Source organism: Plectropomus leopardus, chromosome 6 (assembly GCF_008729295.1).
Source record: "Plectropomus leopardus isolate mb chromosome 6, YSFRI_Pleo_2.0, whole genome shotgun sequence".
NCBI lineage: Eukaryota > Metazoa > Chordata > Actinopteri > Perciformes > Serranidae > Plectropomus > Plectropomus leopardus.
Genome location: NC_056468.1, coordinates 31,588,266 through 31,607,840, shown reverse-complemented (window position 1 = coordinate 31,607,840; position 19,575 = coordinate 31,588,266). Strand labels below are relative to the sequence as shown.

The following is a 19,575-nucleotide window of genomic DNA, read 5'->3' as shown; positions in this document are numbered from 1 at the left end:
GATTTATGGCACAAAGGAGGTGCATCGACCGTTGCACAACCAAAACAGGAAGAGGTTAATGGTTTTGTTCTCCCCTGCAGCGATCAGCTTTCCCCAGTTACACAAAAATATCAACGTGCTTTGCAGCTAAAATCTAGCCTGATGTAACGCCCAACTTGTCAAATACGTTTATAAACCGAGGCACCCTTTAGCGGCCGTATAAAACGCACAGGGTGGCGGCATCTTTTGACACCCCGTGCAACTGCAGCGGTATAAACAAAGTCTGTATGGGAAGTTGGGGAGGTGGTTAGGACGTACAAAGTCACCCAAGAAATCGCAGTTCATTTCCAGAGTGAAACCAAAGGTCAATCGAATTTTTATTTTATTTTGATTTTATTCAAGATTTTAATTTTAATTTAAATTTTTAATTAAGATTTTTTATTTTTTCAAGTTGTTTATTTTTTCAAGATTTGTTTTTTTGGCTTTTGCCCATGGCCGCTGCAGCAAGGGCATGCACAAATTGACACAATGTCTCTGAGCATCCAAAAGTAACGCTGGAGGGTGCCAAAAGCATCCTATTTTGTGTGTAGGGCCACTAAGCGTCTGTATTTGATAAGTTGGGAGAGGGAATGTGTACGACTATCCCCAGTAGTAGAAATGGCGGACAGTGGAACAACCAAAGTAACTGCGGAGATTGTGGCAGTTGTTCGGCTCTACGGAAACAGAAAGCGATCCAGTTGTCTGTGCGACAGCGCCAACAATAATGGCACTTGGAAACACCGGATAATGTTGAAAAGTTGTGTGTTTCTACTTTAATTATAAGAACTTGCTACATTTATATGTCTTATGTGACAGTTAACTAGGTTTTATTTTATTTTTTCAATGTAATCGGACCAAAACGATTACATTAACTGAGAAAATAACGCCTATAATAAAAAATAATGGTTAGCTAAACTCAGCTTATTTAACTGATTTGTAACATTGATGTCACCCAATTTGACTTCACTTTTAAGGAGATGAATAAATTCATATGAGGCAGTACATTTAATTAGACGATCACTGGTAATTAATGGGTAAAACCGGGTGTTTTAACTGAAATAGTATAGATCAAAACGTGATAAGTGCTTTAATGGTGCCCTTGTTCTGCAAATGTATTTGTTGTGTTGTTTACTGCGTCCAAGCCCTCACGTGTCTGCAGCGCTCACCCCCGAGCTACTTCACTCTTTAACAGATTTCTATACATCATTATGGTATAACTGCGATGATACTTATTGCTTGTGTAAACCCCCTCCCGGCCTGTCACTGTGAATAAGAATCTGTCCTTAATTGACTTGCCTGAATAAATGAATAAATATGAAATAAACACAAGATCACGGGTTACTAATAATACCCAAGGGGAACATTTGAATGTGTTTGATCGGTCCATCAGCGCAGCACTATGCGCACCGAGCGGGCTCCCAGCCTCTGTGAATTGTCCCTTTGTTGGCATGGTGCTGACGTTATGTTTTAATGAAGAAAGGAGATGATGAGGAGGGGGAGCATTTACATTCATGGCTCCCAGAAGAGCGCATCATTGCAGCATATTATTACATAAAGCAATTAGGGGGCCCCACAGCCCCCAGATTATGGGAGATGCTTTCCCCATGATGACACAGAACGGTGATGACTATTGACTCCAGCCGGCTCGGAGTATGTTGCATGTTTGCAATGATGTCACTGTACAAATCCCAGTGGGAAACTCTCATGAAATGAATTATAAGTTGAGAGGACAGAGGGGAAAAGTGCTGAGGGAGGGATGGAGGAGATTGCTTTGATTATAATCATAAAAACGTTATTTATGGAGCGCCTTCCCAAACACAGGAACTTTCATGAAGAAGTTAAAGCGGCTTTAATTGATAATTTTATAATAACAATGTATTAAACAACAGAGTGAAACAATGTCAGAGGGGTTGCTTGTAGAAAATTATCTCCAGAATCTGCAGCTGCCCTCGGCTTTGCAGAGTTTTTAGTGAGTTTCAGCTCATTGTTTAACTGCTCGGCCCACAACTTTACCGTTTTTTGGGGGTTTTTTTACTCTCCTGGTTTTAAAAGTAGTGTTTTTGGACAGAAGCAGACAGGTGTTTTCAGCAAAAATGTATCCTATTAATAATTTACTACTTTATAATATTAAGGCATTTAGAGGCTGACTAACAGCTCCCCAAAAGTGAGGCCAGAACATGTGAATTGCCCCCTCGTGGCTGGCTGCAGTTTTGGTCATAAACTCCGCCCCCTCCATGTTATCGGACATAAGCGAAACTAAAAAGTCACATCAAATACATTTTTCTCCATAGATGGTTTCTGTCATTTTAGGTACTTCTTATTCTTACTTTTTCTGTTAATTTTGTTTTTAATTGGCTTTTTGATGCTTGCTTCTACAGTTGTGTGAGCCTATCAGTGTGATCACGATCAATGGCTCTGCTCGCAATTAGGGTTGGGTATCAAACCCAATTACAATAATTTAACACTAAATAACATGTTACGAGTACTGACACCAAAATAAATCTTGATTTGGGATCTGTATCGCCTCACTAACTCAGACATTTCTCTATTATCTGTTTAGGGGTGGCTGAGACTGTCACCACAATGTGAGCAGCTGGTCCACCTTAACAGTCCACCTTAAGGGAGCCTGGGAGGCTACCTTAACTTGCTAACTTCTGTGCTAATCCCACTTCACTTTAATCAGCAGGTTTTAAGTAACACACGGGAGCTTGGCTCAGGTCTTAGGGAGTTGTAGCATTTATTAACTGACAAACAGCCTAAACTGTTCACACATTGTGCCGCCGCAATTAACATCATATTTTCCGCTCCTGCTGCTGCTGCGTCATCGTCAGCAGCACACACTGAGCTCGCTGACCTTTCTCGTTCGTTCTCTGTCTCGTTATTCACTAAATCTGCCAACCCAACCCAACTGTGCAGACTCTGGCTCCAAATGACGTCAACAGTACAAGATGGCGGCGACCGTATCAGCTGGCCAGATATTTTGGCTTCATTTCTGTACAAATAAGCGCCATAAGTGGCTGCTGTTCAGAAAAATTTAAATAACCTCACTGAAAGCAAGATTGCATAACTTTTTAAGACAAAATAAGACATTCTTCATATTACAAATAAAAGTTGAATTGTATGCAAAAAAATGCATTCTTGCTGATTTAATACATTCAAAAGTTTTGACATTTTTAATCTTGTAATACCAGTAGCTTATGTGGCTAAAGTGAGCAAATTTGAGCTTAATATTGCTGTAAAGCAGATAGCAATGAGTCACTTTACTGATGATATAACTCCTCTTGTTACTGTTACATTGTGTAAAACATTCTCCCATGATTTTCATTTAATGCCACTGTGTTGGTTGTAAAGGTTAAATAAGCTTACTTTAAATGAGAATTCAAAGCCTTAAATCGTATTTTTACACATGGCTTTTATTATTTCTTTATGTCTTCTATGTCTTTTCATGTGAGACATTTGGTGCATGTAATTTCTTGTTGAAGAGCACATTGGGCTGCATTTCTTGTATGAAAGTTGCTATACAAATAAAGTTTATTGTTATTATTAATTTATTTATTTATTGTTATGATACTGTCAAAAGTAGTTGAAAATAGCTAGTGGACTTTGGCTGACTTGCTATCGGTCAAGGTTTTATTATTTGTTATTGATGATATTTCTCATGCACCAAAACCATAAAATCACACCTTTATGTAGCAGGAACCACGACACAATTTTGTATAACTATCATAAAAAAAACCCAAAACACATACTCCTCCAGTCTCACTTCATGTAGACGACAATCAGGCCAACCAATCTGAATATCACACAGAAAACGCAAAAAAAGTGTCTTTTCTTCTGTGTATCCTCAGAGTTAATTAAACAAAAGTAATTTTATCTGACCAAAGATCATAATTACAGTATCAACTTTACAGTGGACAAACGATAGCATCAAAAAAAAAAGAAAAAAAAAAAAGAAAAAAGTGTTCTCCAATTTTCAAACAGCTCATAACTAAATGTTACAGGCTTTGAAGTCCTAACTATTCAGGGGCTGGGCCCTTTCCTGGTCGGACCGCCCCGTCAGATCTGGCTCGAGGGTGAAAGTCGACTTTGAAGTGCAGACTAAACCAGGGGGAGGTATTTCAATAGGCCTCTAGTTCAGTCGAGGGCTAAAGTTGCAGCCGTGAGGGGGGAGGGAGAAAATGAGAGAGGAAAAGGAGCAAGGAGGGAGGGGGAGAGAAAGAGGAGTCTTTTGAAATGAGGCACCTGTACGTTTGAGGCTTGCAAGAACAGGTATGTTCCCAGGGGTTAGGGGCTTTGGAGAATTCAAAGTCATTTCAGTCAGCTCCAACGCTCATAATCTGTTCTGAGAAGTGAGGAGGATCGGGGGGATATGATGTTGATACACTCGCACAGGCGTGAACATGTTCTCAAAGGACTGGATGGATGGACGGGTGGAATCTGTGCTCACATGAACACGAACACACAAAGAAACAAGATTAAAAACGGAGAGTAATTTAGACAGATATCTTGGCTCAGTTTGCCTCCTTTAGTGGAAAAAAAATGAAATCTCTTACGCCTAACGAGAACTGAAAACTTTTATTCTACTCATCGCGCAACATAGAAACAATATTTAGATCTTTATTCTGAAAAAAAATATGGAAACACAACATATCAAAGAGAGAAACAGAGAGGGAAGAAAAAAGGTTAGTGGCTGATGTCCTCATCAATGATCAAAGAGTAGCTGAGTGAGTGGGGTTTGCCTCGCGGCGACACGACGGGAAAGTGGATGAGGAAACAAGACTGGAAACAGGAGATAGATGATGACCCCTCAGGACAGTGTGTGTGTGTGCATGTGTTTGTGTGTGTGTGTGACTGTGTTAATGGACAACAGCGAGTCTGTTTTCATGTTTGGTAACTTCTTCCACTTTACTCTCTTGAATGTTAAAGCTGCACTGGAAAAGATTTTTATCTAAAAATCCATTTGTACCATAACCAGAGATTAGTGAATCTATGGTCACAGGCAGGAAATATTGATGCACCAGAAGAAAAATGAATAATTTGACATTTTGGGAAATAAGCTTTCTTGCCAAGAGTGTCTGTCTTAAACACTCTATCGAGCTACATATTAGGTGTTAATCAGTGACCTTTAAAAGTGCTGGAAGGTTTTTTTTATTTAAACCCAGACTAGCTGTTTTTTCAGTTTCTAGTCTTCATGCAAAGCTAAATTAATTGGCTACAGGCTGGAGCCTCACAGACATAAGAGTGGTCTCTTTCTTCTCATGTAGAGCTCTACAAGAAAGTAAAGAAGTGTATTTTACAAAATCTCAAGTTTCTGCTTTAGTTGTGTTACTCTATACCAACAACAAAGACGATTTATTAGGATATCTAATTCCACAGTTCACTACATATCAGTGCTATTGGGATTTTTATCCTCTTTAAGCTCATTGTTTTGGTTTTTAGACAAAACACTTGTTAGCATCCGCAGCAGCAAGCAGCAGTGAAAAAAAGCTGTTAAACCAACTGTGTGCGATACCCAACAACAAACAGCAGACAGGCAAAGTTAGCAACTAGCTGAAGCAGATTTTTTTTTTTTTCAGGAGTTTTCGGAGAGCAAAATTAATGCTAATGTTACTCTGTGACAACAATTGTTTGCCAACACATTAGCCCCTGTTCAAAGGGGCTCTCTGCGAAATTCAGAGTGTAAGAATTGTCTGGACACGGATTTCAACATAGAGGTGGCTAACTGTGCTAACCTCATAAACTGCTCTAAACAGTGCTGACAGCACTAACAGTGTTAATCTGAGGGGAACCAGATGGTGAGTGCCACACTTATATGACAACACTGTCCTGATATCAGCGATAAACCATGCGCGATCACACTCGTTTGCCACAACAAACCACAGAGAAGCTCGAATTACAACACATACGGGTAGCGTGAATTTGCTCAGGATATCATTATTCCACTATATATTTACATAGAAAATAGTGGTTTACCACAATAATAATGCTCTAAATGTCATACACAAAACCTTTAAGGTGATGATATGTCATTTTTTGTTTACATATCGTTGTGCTGCCCCCAAGTGGCTAAAATTATTAATGCAGCTTTTCTTTTTTTGTACAGAAGTAAATAGTAACTGAGTGTATGCTAAAATACTGTATTTTCTTTTCAGTTCTTTTAAAATACTTCAATACAAGAACTGTATAAAGTTGTCAGACTCTTATAACTATCTGTCCAACTCTGACATATAATTGGTCTTTTGCTTTGTGCGTTTAAATGTCTTTCTTTATCACTTACACATATAATTTTTTCATTCACACTTTTTTATTCACTAATCTTTAATTTTAAAAACTGTTCTTACTTGTGTTTGGAAAATGCACTCTGACACTTTTAAATGCTGATTTTTATAATGTCTTATATATCTGAACATGTGTTGTGTTCCTATTTTGTAAATAAATAAAAATCAACTTGACAGCAAGAGAGCAGAACTGACAAACAAAAAGTTGTTTGTCAGCACACATAAAAACAAATGTATCGGCTTAGATTTATAGGCAATAAATCCCATTAGGTTTTATCTCTTGCTGACACTTGAGGCTGCCAAATTTTCCCGTCTTTCTTCTCACTCATTAATTGTTCTTTTTAGTCTTTCGAACACTTTCACTCTCTCATTCATCTCCTCCACAGCCTTGTCTCCCCATCGCTTTCTCTGATGGTTCAACATATTCCCTGGCGTCCCATTCGATCGCTCCCTCATTGCCTCTGACTGCAGGCACAGATCATCACTCCGAGGGGGAAAACAATGCGTCAGAGCACCAAATCCCAAACATCCAAATCCCCAAATGAAAAGCCGGTCTGCACATCACTCATGCCGGTCTCAAAAGAGGGGATCTTTGGTTTGCGTGAGAGGACATGCTGACACAGTACAACACTTTGCCACATGTGCCACCCAGTGGTTGGGTGGCAGTAGAGATGTAAGGCCGGGGGTTGGAGTGAGGGATGACTGGAGAACTAGTCGGGGAGAGAAATGTGGTTCGCCACGACTGAAAACAGATCATCTTCCCTCCTGGGTCTCTTTGATGTCTGTGAGACTTATTTTGTTTTCTGCTGATTTTGTGGTAATGGGCACACACACACACATGCTCAGACACTCACACATACACACATAACAGCGTAGGATCCAGTTATGGGAGACATCAAAGGGACTTCAGTTCAAACTTAGCCGGTAGACACAAAAATTCAATTTCCCTTGAGAATCAGATCTTTGTATGAAGCACCAGCTCATTGAATTACTGCCCCACTGTAGCCAAATAATTAGCTCACAAGATTTCCAACTCAGATGTGGGCCAAAAGTATTCTCAAGTACTGCAAGACTTGTTTTTATTCTTATGTCCTTAAACAGCAACTTAGTTATAACTAAAAGTTTATCGGCCTCTGAATCAGCTGTTGATATAATCATCCTACCACTAATGTGTCTACTCAGCGGCTGCTCTGGACCTTTTGATCAAATCACATGATGTTCCTCAGCAGATGAAGCTGCAATGATACACGAGCACTGAGAACAATATTGTGCAGCACAAAAGTATATTTCTTCTATAGAACAATTACCAAAAAAAACTGCACAAATTAAGACGGGTTGGGCCAGAACCTCAGACAGCCCTGATTTATTTATTCATTTATTTTTAAATTTATTTACTTATGCCACTTTTTCCATCCAAAATTGCCATGTGGACACAGAGTTTTTAAACACTAAATGTAAATGCATTGAAAATAGGCTTTAGACTGCTGTCCCATTGCCAGCAGAGCAGAGCTGTGTACACGGCTCCACAGCAGACGAGTAAGTCTTTCTCTGTGTGTTTTTCTTTCTTTCTTTTTTAAAAATTTTTAATTTTGTTGTGTCATGTTCAAAGTCACAGACGGGCCAGATAACAATTAAACAGTAGAACAGAGGTCTGTCAAAACTTTGTGGCGGTTATTTCTCTATGTTTTAGCGTTGCTTAGGTGGAGATGGACATGTTTAGTTGCGTTGTCAGAAAATTACACTCTGGAACCGTGTTTTAAAGCTTTGCCCTTTCAGGCCCCCAAAATGCTGTTGTCGTGTGAAGGAAAGGCCAGACCACAACAAAAGTTAAATGTAATCTTGTTGCCAGGTCACCATCGATCCCATCAGCTGAGTTTTGTTACGCGTTAAGCACTTAATGAACAAAGGGTGTTTTCTTCTAGGCTATAACTTTGATCTCTTATTTAATCCTGTTTTTTAATGTCACAGAGAGATACTAAAGATTTCAATCTAAGATTTTAAAAGCTAAAAGCACTTCTCAGGTCCTCCCTCTAACTTCAGTTCTTTGATGTGGGGATACTTGCCAAAAACAAGACTATTTAAAGAGATACCAGTGTCTGAATTAAACTAAACTAAGATTTTTGTCAACATTTATGTAAAATCATCACAGCTCTTTGTGTCTCAGAGTCTCAGCAGAACTTTAATCAGAACTATAAACTGTGTTTCTTTAGTTCTGCTGATGCTGGTAGTTTCAGGCCATAAATGTCAGTTGTATTATGTCGACTCTGGTTGAGATTGAATGTATTGTCTTAGATACTGAGGGTGTGTTTTAAGGCAGCCTGGTCTGCTTCGCCCTAAGCTTTGAGCCACGGAGGACTTTGTTTAAACTACGGCATGAGATGTGTTGGGTCAACAAAAAAGTGAAGGTGTTGTGTTGGTGTTGAGCACGTACCTTTTACTATTTTAGTCTTGATCGCAAATATAGATTTTAAACATTATAGAATCAGTTTAGTGAAATATTTGCTATATCTCACCTTCCCACCTATAATAATAATGATGATAATAATTACTTGAATTTAGATAGTGCCTTTTAAGGTTTACCAACTAAGAAAACACAAATGAATGAATGAAAATAAATAAATAAATTTAAAAAATTAAAATTAAAAACGAGCAAGAACAGAAATAATAATAACAATGATTGCTAAAGATTAGTGTGGTAAAGGACATAGGCCTTCGTGTACAAGTAGATTTTCAGCAGTTTTTTAAATTTTTTTAAAAATTTTTATTAAGAATCTCACTGAAATGTAAAAGCATGAGGAAACATGTCAACTATTAGCCAGTTTGCATTATCACCGAAACACTGTTTTGTTGGAATTGTTTTATTTATGTAGTTTTCAAATCTTGACATTTTTTTGTTCCTTACTTTTGTCTGTATTGTTTCATTTTTGCTCTGGGAAGACGTTTGGGCTGCATGTTTTTATGAAAGGTGCTATAAAAATAAAGTTGAGTTGAATTATGATTTTATGTACAACTGTGACAATACTTGAACATCCAGGATAACAGATTTTATGCACATGACTTGTAACTTGTTGGATGCTAAGAAGGTGTTACTTAATTCACCACAAGGAGGCAGAGATGGGATGTTGGTCATGCAGTTTGATTATGACATCAGTTACTAACTGCATGAAAAGTTTTAAAAATGCATGCAATTTTCCACTTTTATAGCAGGATTTGCTCATTTGTGAATACAAACTAAAAATTTTAATCTTGGATGTTAAAGTATAGAAGACTTAAACATTTAACAAGACTCAACTTGAAAAGGTTATTTGTTTTTTAAATGTAATTTGCAAATTTGAACACCAGAGGGCAGCATGACACATGGTTTACGTGAGGGCAGCTTCACCTCAAAGCTTCAGTGAGAGAAGTCAAGTAGCAAATGTCAAGTCATGAAAACACTGTTGTAGAAAGTTTGCCTCACACATATCTGAGTTTGACACTTGTGAAAGGAAGAGGAAGTGGCAGTTATGAAGACAGATGCAGATTGTGATAAATGAAAGATTAACGTGCGTTTCATCATTTTGAGGGCCAGTGGGCTTCCCTCTTGCCTCTGTGTTACATCAGATTGTTTCATTATAAAACAGTCGATTAGATTTGTCCATGTGAAGAGACCAGATCATGCATGTAACTGTTAAGTGCACACATATGATGATTGCTGGTCTTTTTGTTGCAGATTTGTAATCTTTCTTTTTCTTTTTTTAGAGCAGCATATATTTCACTGCCATTTCACGTTGGAGAAAATCAATATTTTAGACCAAATACCTCAATATCAATATAGTAGCGCTACTGGTACTTTCACAAAATATTTACAATGAGATTTTTTGATAAAATAGTCATCAGTAAGGCAAATAATAGAATATCTAGATCTAGATATTAGAATGGTAAAGACAAATAAATCACTTTTCTGATTTTAAAGGCTGTATTATAGTAAAGATAACACTTACAATATTTTTAGGTAATCTTCATGTAACTAATTTCTTGCTTTTTGGGGGGTGTCGTGTATTGTTAAGTTGCTCATAGCCTTCTCCCCGTGTTTTCGTAAGAAATTAAAACAATTTGCTCTGGTTGTAAAGGGTTAAACTGCTTTGCTCAGTGTTTTTATCAGGTTTAATCACCTGGCAGATAATCAAGGTCATGGTAAAAATCTCCTGAACATCTGGATATAAAGCAATCAGAGGAAAAAAAGTGCGCACTGAAGGAATTTTAACTGCGAAAAGTTTCAAATAGTTGCAATTTACAATCCTCACCACTAGATGCCACTAAATCCCCCTAAATTTTACACACTGTTCCTTTAACTATGTTCAAAAATGACCAAGTGAGGACAGCAGCATTAACAGGTTGTCAGGACGCTCCTGCACAATCTTGCCTTCCTGAATGTGAACATTACAGTGTCGTCGCTGGCAAACAGTGTTGTTGATGTTGTTGTTAGTCTGCCAGTACAGTGAGAGCAGAGTAAATGTGGCCTATGGAACAAAGAGAGCGCTGTGTCAGCTCGTTGTACTAACAAAGCACGGCTTATCTGGGCGAACAAAGTGCTTGCAGAGACCCTAAGACAATTACAGAGAGGACGGACAACAGGCACTGTACTGCTGTCTGCATTTAGGTCAATTTATACTGAAAGACATATTTGGCTTGATTGTTTGATTTCCCAGAAATGTCATTCGGTGCAGAAACTATATAATGGAAGGATTAATTAAAAAAATGTGATGCATCAAAGCAGATTTTTTTGATCCAAGAGCATTTATGTGCAACTGCTGGTGTCTCTCTCATCTGTTTTACTGCCCGCTTACACAATAAAATGCACATGCAAAGTGTTGGATACCTTATCTGTAGATTAGGCTGGCACACATGCACACACATTCACACACTCAGATAATGAGACAGGTGATTGTAGGGAAACTTGTGCAGAGATATCAAAGAGCTCAGTGAGTGCAGCTTCATGTTTCCGTGTTAAGAATGACTTTGCAGCATGTTGACCGAGCTGCGAACGCTTTCACAGCACTGAGATGCATAGAGGAAATGATACAATACAAATGACAAGTTGCCGGGGAAACGACCAGAGAGAAAAGCACACGTTTCAACTTTTGTAACAATAAATAGAAAAAAGTAATGAGAGGTCATGATATTCAGAAATATGAGAGAAAATTGAAGAAAAAAAAGACAAAAAAACAAAACAAAAAGTGACAGAGCAAGAGGTAATGCAGAGGTGGATGGTGTGGGAAGGCTCAAGGCCAAGCAAACACCCCACTGGATCATGGGTAGGGAGCGAGATGTGTGTGAGGAGGAGGTTTAGGCAAACACGCCGACCCGCCACCCCCTGCAGCTGGACACTGTCCCAGGGTGTGACCCCGCTTACCCCTATTGTCCAGCCAGGCTTTGCGCTATAACACCACAGTTTAACGCCAGTCACCGCCCCACTGAGCACACACAGGCGTTACTGTTTACCCTACATGCCATGGCCTCGCTGTAGAAACCAGGCCTTTCCAAGAAAAATAAAAAAACAAGTCTCTAATAAAACATGCATGGGTATTTTGTTGTTAATTACAATGTGAGTGCTGAAGCCAAGACAAGCTGCAGTCTGATGATATTGTTTTAATCAAGGTTATAATTAAGAGAGAGCGTCGAAGTGTCGAATATACAGTTGATGTTACTGTCGCCAGCTGGAGCTGCCAATATGCAAATATTTTTAATTTGAGTCTTTTCAAGCCAAAAATTGCAGATTTTCAGGACTCAATCCAAACAGAATTTTCATAAAACTAGACTATCAACAGAGTTCCCAAACATGAAAAAAATTTCGAAACTTTTCCATGACTTTTCAAGGACCTCAATTTTTTTTTCTTGCCCCACTTCCACGGCATCTTCTAAACATATTAGACTCAAACTCCATCCAAACATAATTTCAGCATCCAACATCATGTGTTCAAGGAGCGTCAGAAATTTGAAAATCCAAAAATATTTTCTGTTTCTGCTGCAATCAATGGTGTCATTTTGGGGATTTTTGAAGGAAACATGCTTTTTAAAAAAAAAAAATAGGAAAAAAATCACCCTAAATTTTATGGTTTTCTATATAAATCACTGAACACAAATCCATTTTTTTGAAAGGAGAAAAAATAGTCAAAGATTTTTATGGAAATAGAAAAAAAGGAAAAAATATCGACCATGACAAAGAGTTTTTATTTATTTAAAAAATGCCAAAAAATGTACACAAATAGTAAAAAATTGATTAATCAAAAAAGTATTTTAAGTTTTCTATTAAAAAAATACCAAAACATTTCTTTTTATAAAAAGGAAAATCATCAAAAAATTTTAAGCTTTCTATAAAAATTACCCAAAATAAAACAAGAAAAAAATAAAGTCACCAACATTTTTTGAAGAAAACATTCCAGCTTGGAAAGCATGTTTCCTTAAAAGATCTGCAGTAAAATAATTATAAAGTAATTTAAAGTCATATGCCCCTCTCCTCAGCCAAAAGGGCTTTAAAAATGATTTGATATGCTTAGTGGGCATACATATAGGGAGAGACAGAGTGTGAGGAGAAAATGAAGATTGTAGGTGACGAACAAATAAACAAAAACATAACATAACCAGAATGATGTCACACGTTGTCAAATTCACTGTTACATTACAATAATGTAGTTTAATTTACTACACACACAACATGTTCATGATTTCTGTGTGAACCCCATAAATAATAAAAACTATTTTTGCATAACTCATAACCCATTATTGAGATTTCTCCTCTGAAGGATATTTGGCCGACAAAAGAGCATCGTGACAAACATAATAGTTGAGGACAATTGAAATATCGCAGTGTACTGAGACAGTACGCCCTCAGTTTGAATACCACAGGGTGCAGTTTTAATCTGGAAGGTCTGGTTATATCTTACATCACAGCTTTGTCTCCATCTGGAAGATATAAGAGCGATTTAGACGCCCTGAGATGTTTTTTTTAATGCTTTTGGGATTGGTTCACTTTGAATTGTGGTTTTCGAGGATCCGCCCACCTTAATCACAGGCTCCAACTTTGAGCTCCAGGGAGGATCCCCACTTGTGTGTGTGTGTGAGAGAGAGAGGGACTGTGTGTGTGTGTGTGTGTGTGTGTGTGTGTGTTTAAGTACTGGTTGAGCCGAGTCTAGCAGCCAGGGCGGACTATACTTAGGTTAAGCTGTGCACACAGTCTCTCTCTCTCTGAGCCTCCAAGGAAGATTATCTGAATCCAGGATGTGTAACCAATGATTTAATATCGACAGGGCAAATAGTGTTAGTCAGCTTGTCTCATGCTACAGAATATCAAATATCATATCCCTTTAAAAAAAGTTGGTAAACTGACTCAACTTAACTATTTCTATTTTTTTCCCAGTACAAATGTTGAGGAATTTTTCAGAGAACTGCTTCAGTATTATAAAAGGATCGGGTATAATGTAGATGAGTAATGCTGATAATAAGAAAATGTAACACAGTTTAAGAAAAGTCATTTGAGATTATATCAATCTATAATGCTCTTCAAAAAGAGTTTGATCTTTTACACAAATGAATGAACTGAAAACAAACAGTAGTCAGGAAACTTATCTCTTATGATAATACTTTTTTCCTTTCCTGGAAGAAACTCCAGTACTTAACTATGGTGTGGTTAGTTAAAGCTTAAGTTTACCTTTACAAAGAGAAAAAAAAAACAAAGCAACTTTTGCAATATTTGTTGAAAGTGTCACTGTAGCCATACGCCCAGGGCCATGCTCAGACATTTCAGGGGGCAGGTGCTCATGCAAAGAAAAGGGCACCCCTAGTTAGTTTCAATAAATATAGTTTCTTTTACTCACTTGCGTGCTTTTCAGTATTCTTACCCCCATCCTGCGTTGTTTCAGAATTTGAATCTTCTGTAAAGCCCTGTAATAACTTAACAGAGAAAAACAGGCCTCTCATGGATGACGTAACAATCATATAAAGTGCATGTAATGACCACCAGTTCCACTTTGATTCTGAATAATAATGATTTGTCCGTCTTTTTAGCGTGACGGATCGCTCTAAATACTGCAACAGCTTGAGCTTCGGCTGCTGTTTCACACAGAAGAAGGCACAAAAAAGTTCTCAAAGTTGTAGATTGTAATATAAGTTTTCAGTCTAAAAGTTGGATAAAAACTGACCATTGCCATTTCTGTTGGTTAAATAAGAATGCCTCTGATGTTTAATCAGTACAATAAACAAATGTAAAAACAATCATTTTCCATTTCCTGTGTCTTATTATTTCTGTGCAGGGTTAAAAAAGCACGATATAATTAGTGACAATTCGAAGTTGTAGTCGGGCGAGCAGTTTCCTCTGTTTTCAGACTTTGTGATGAGTTACGTTAGCTGTCTGCCAGCTGTAGTTTCTTTAGGGCCAAAACAAATAACAAAATCGAGTGATTGTGGTGTGTTTCTGTGTGTTTTTTATGTCTTTGATTTAGAACAGTAATAAGAGGTTTCAAGAAGCTCCAGGGCTTTTCTCAAGGCAAAACCTTTTCACATGAGTAGTTCAAGGTCTAGCTCAAGTCTTCTCCACATGCACTCTACATTCTCTGAACCAGTCAGGCCGCAAAGACTTTACAGCGGCCTGAATCTCTGTGTCTCACTCTGTATTCAAATGAAGAGGAACTATTTGTGCTTACAATGTATTGTTACACCCATGTAAGCACATCATGTATTAAGAGGATTTTCATTAAGTACTTACAGAGGTTTTGTTTGCGGTTACGATGCTCTCCTCTATCAGGTATTAATGTGGGTTGAGTCTATTGGTGGAATGTAACTAAGTATATTAAGTACTTTACTTAAGTACACTTTTGAGATACTTGTTCTTTTGCTGAGTATTTTTTATTTTATGCTTCTTTATACTTCCTCTACATTTTAGAGGAAAATATTGTACTTTATACTCAACTACATTTATTTGACAACTATAGTTACTTTTAAGATCAAGATTTTATCAGTATATAAAATATGATACTGTGCTATACATTTAACCATCAAAGTATATAAAGCATATAAATGAGCTCTACCTCAACCAACGAAAACAGTGATACTCAATTTACAGCGTGTCAGCCAAATCTGGCCCGTGATAGGGTGCCGGGTGGGCCCCTAAACCATTTTCTATTTCACAATAATGAAGTGAAAAAAAGTGCCAGTGGAGGGTCCCCCACACCCCCCGAAAGAGGTCCTCACTAAGTCCCTAATGTCCTAAAATCCAAGAAACATCCTAATATCATACAAAATCCTATAGATGCCCTAAAATACTTTAAACTTCCTAAAATCCTGTAAATGTCCTAAATTTCTAGAAACACCCTAAAATCTCAGAAACATCCTAAAATCCCAGAAACATCCAAAAATCCTAGAAATCTGAGAAACAACCTATCATACTAAAAAATCTCAGAAATATCCAAATACCATAAAAATGTCCTAAAAACCTAAACAAAAGTCCTGAAATTCTAATTTAGGATTTTAGGTCTATTCTACGACCTAAAATCCTAAAAACATGCATGGGGCTGCTATACTGGCCTCCTTTCATTTCGCAAAAGTGGCCTGAAGTACTGCTTCCATGTAAGTGCATCGAAAGAAATACTCCAGTTATATAATGATATAACAAGACAGGGTAGATGAATACTTTTAAATTGATAGTTTAACTGCTTTTTGCTGATGAAGAATACTCCTGTACCTTTACTTGAGTGAAATTCTGCAGGCAGCACATACCTGCACTCTTACATGATTTGCATACTTCCTCCATTACAATCCATTAAGACATTTCACTATGATGAAATGTTGCTAAACAATGTGTACTGAATGCATCATTTGCATTTTAACTGTGCTGAATTTGCACACAAAAGCATTTATGTGATGGCTGACTGACACCCTGCACGTTTTCTTAAAGTTTGATGGCAGATATTCACTGGCTGTGTACAGAAAGGCTGACGCACACAAAAGCAAACATCCCTCTGGCTATCTTGCAGAGAGATTTGAATTCCAGCTCTCAGCATTAGGGATTGCCCGATTGCCCGGAGCAAGTAACAATCTACGTCAGGCAGGTAAAACTAAAAAAAGAATTACACTTGTAGTTTTTTTTTTCCCGTAGCTGATAATAGAAGTAGTTCAGGATTAAGCTGCCCTGCTTCCTTCTCATTTCTGTTAAGGGTTGTATATGTGCAAAACATAGAGGTGCCCCCAGAAATTTTAAATGCACGTTCGCTGCAGAGCCGTGTACACAGCTCTGGTCCACTAGCAACAGGAAATGAGTCTATCGCCTATTTATAGCAGGTTTACCTGTATTTAAAAACCCATGTACACAACTAATATAGTTGGAAAAGTATCAAAGACTTCCAATTATTTTCACCAAGGTAGGCCACTGATTGGGGGTGGGCATGTCTTCCCCTGGCCCTTCCTTGGTAGCATCATTGGGAGGACAGAGCAAGCACTTGCAAGAAATGATGCAGTTATTTGATAATTGCTAATAAATAAAACAATTTGTGAATGGGCAAGGTAAAATTAACTTTGGACAAGTAGATTTCTGACCCAGTTATCCGACCAGAAAGAGAAAGAAAAAAAATATGTACATAATATAATACATGTAAACTTGTAAGTCCGACTGAAATCATACCAAGTCGAATTTCTCAAAATTGAACACACACTGGGGGTCAATTTAGTCTTTTGTGTATTCGCCTAAACTGGACCTAAACTGGCATAGGCGTTCTGCGCATGCTCCGTAGTCCCCTTGCCAGACTCGAAAAATGTATGACATTTACGGCCCTGTAAAGTTATATATGTTTTCACAGTTAGACATGCAGTTTGTTTGCAACTTGCTAACTTGTTTGGTATGTGACACAGTAGGTCAACCGGAAGAAGGTCCAACAGCAACTAGCTGAAGGGGGGAATATCGCCACCCACTATGTCGGTGTCGGACAAACTTCAGCCAGTATATCCATTCTCCCCCAGTGCATGTATACTGGGACAAGAACAGTAGTCCAGTTAAACTGCCTAATCGAGCTATAAGCGTTGCTTGACTTAACTATGCATGTAAAAGTACTGCGTGGGTTGAAACACCTCTGTCCCTCTCTGGTTTGAGAGCTGCACACATTCAGGTCACTTCACTGATGGCGAATGTGACACTTGCCTCATGCACGATGGGGGATCCCCAACTGACTTTCCAAGTCAAAAATAACCAGCTGTGTCTCACCTCATGGTAAGAGGGTGGTGTGTAATATTAACTTTCATCGCCTGCTCGCTCTCTTGAGTGACATAAAGAAACTTGAAAATAGGAAATGTTCATTTGGAAGTATAAAGGCACACCTATTTGCTTTAAGGTTGTGGCAAGTCAGTGTAAACTCATGTTCCCACAGGGGTTTCACCTATTTGATATTCTGCTGTCATTAAAGGACATCCTGTATTCTAATCCTGCTCCCGTCTTTAATTCTACAATATGACACACAGCGTCATAAACTGCGGCTCTCACTTTCTCAGATGTTGACTCTGGAGTGACAGTAAAGCTCTGCAAACAGGAGAGTGTTTGCTCTAGCTGCTGTCGTTGCTCCTGCTGAGGTGAGAGACGACTCGGGCAAAGGCCAAAGAGCTGTAAACAATAACAGTGTTCAGAAACAGCAAAAATGTGAATTCCTGTTTGACGACAAATAAGAGATCCAGGAAGAGAGTGTACTTGTGAACTTGCTTGATATGTTTCTTAACAACCCCTGACTGTGGCCTGTTTACTTTTGGGGGAACTCCTTTGTTGACAAAGTGCTTGAAGCCTCTTGAGGGGGTTAATTGTGATGGCATGGCTTGCTACGCACAGTCTTGACATCAAAGTTGTAAACTACGCTCTGGCATATCGATTCATATGTTTCATCACAAAACTCTTCATTCAATGCACGTTCTGAGCTGAACAGTCCACCTCTTTTTGTTTTCAGTTGAGCAACATTGTGGTTGCTGAGCTATCTGCTGATCTGCAGTTGCTGTCACCATGTCCGCTTGTTTTTATGTTGTAAGTAACGACTATTGCTTTGCGTTTTGTTTTACTTTTTGGGTGAAGCAGGCCAGAGTTGCAACACAAATCTGAACTGAAATATGACAAAAAAATGTAGGATATTAAAATTTTATGCGTGCAGAAACGAATCATCCACAATGAAAAGGTCTCGGGATTCAAACTGATACTGAACTGATCTTTAAATTACACAACAGATTAAATACTGATAAAACAATAATGCTGTTAAACTAACACTGCGGCAGTCCCTACAGGAAAAAAAAGATCACTTCAGGGAAAGCTATCAGAGCGGTAAAGCTTGTTTTATGTGTTTATTAGACTCATTCAAAGAAAAGAATGAGGAAACTGTCCTGTACAAGAGAAAAAGTAGGGCACATGACATATCGCAAAGAGACCAACAGTATCTTGGAACCATGAAGGTGAGATTTTAAACAGGAAGATGTTTTTTTCAGTCTACAATGGCATTTATGTTCTTAACTTCAGCTGATATGACATCAAAACTTCAATGTGACCTTTGGCCTTTAAACCAACATAAATTACTCAGTGCTGTTTGTCTTAACTGGACGGAGAGGTTGTAAATACCATACATGGATGGAAAAGGAACAACATGGTGGGTCTGGGAAACTACAAATCAATGTCACACAACTCCACAATCAATACAGTGAACGTACTGCACAATACTGTAGTAATGTGAACCTCGGACTGAGCAACCCTGTGTAGGTAACAGTGGGGGTGTAGGCCTACTGTCACAAGGTAATAATACTGGGAAGTATCTGTACTTTACTTTTATTTTTGTCAACTTTCATACTTACTCCACGACATTTCCCATAAGCATTTTAGTTACTTTGGCTACTACAAAATAGGACAAGAGGAAGGATGAAAGGGACAAGTGGATGAGTGAAGGAACAGGAGGGAACGAAAAACTGGATTTTGTTCTTTAACTCCTTTAAATGTTATGTACACTCCATTTTTAACGTGGCATACACGCTGAGAAGAAATAAACTTCAAATTTAATAAACTATAATTCTGAACGCTTGCTTTTTTATCAACAGCATTACTTGTACTTGTGCTTTCAATCTTTAAAAACATCGCATAACACAGAATTAATATTACGGATTATTAATTACTTTGGAAATTTGCAATAGATATTTTAAGACTTTTACTCAAATAATATTCTAATGGGTGACTAATTTCTACCAAAGCCATTTTCTGGTGAGATATCTGTACTTTTTACTCAAGTGTGGCTTTATT

The 19,575-nt window shown here is 38.0% G+C and overlaps 1 protein-coding gene across 1 annotated transcript in view; it reads right to left on the bottom strand.

The window, feature by feature from the left end:
* Positions 1-4,265: 4,265 nt before the first annotated feature.
* Positions 4,266-19,575, bottom strand: part of LOC121944421 (coiled-coil domain-containing protein 60-like) — a 73,615-nt gene continuing 58,305 nt past the window's right edge. The window contains exon 15 of the mRNA XM_042488205.1: positions 4,266-4,455. Within this exon, the coding sequence (XP_042344139.1) occupies positions 4,349-4,455 (107 nt within the window). The 3' untranslated portion in view covers positions 4,266-4,348. The remainder of the gene's footprint in view (positions 4,456-19,575) is intronic.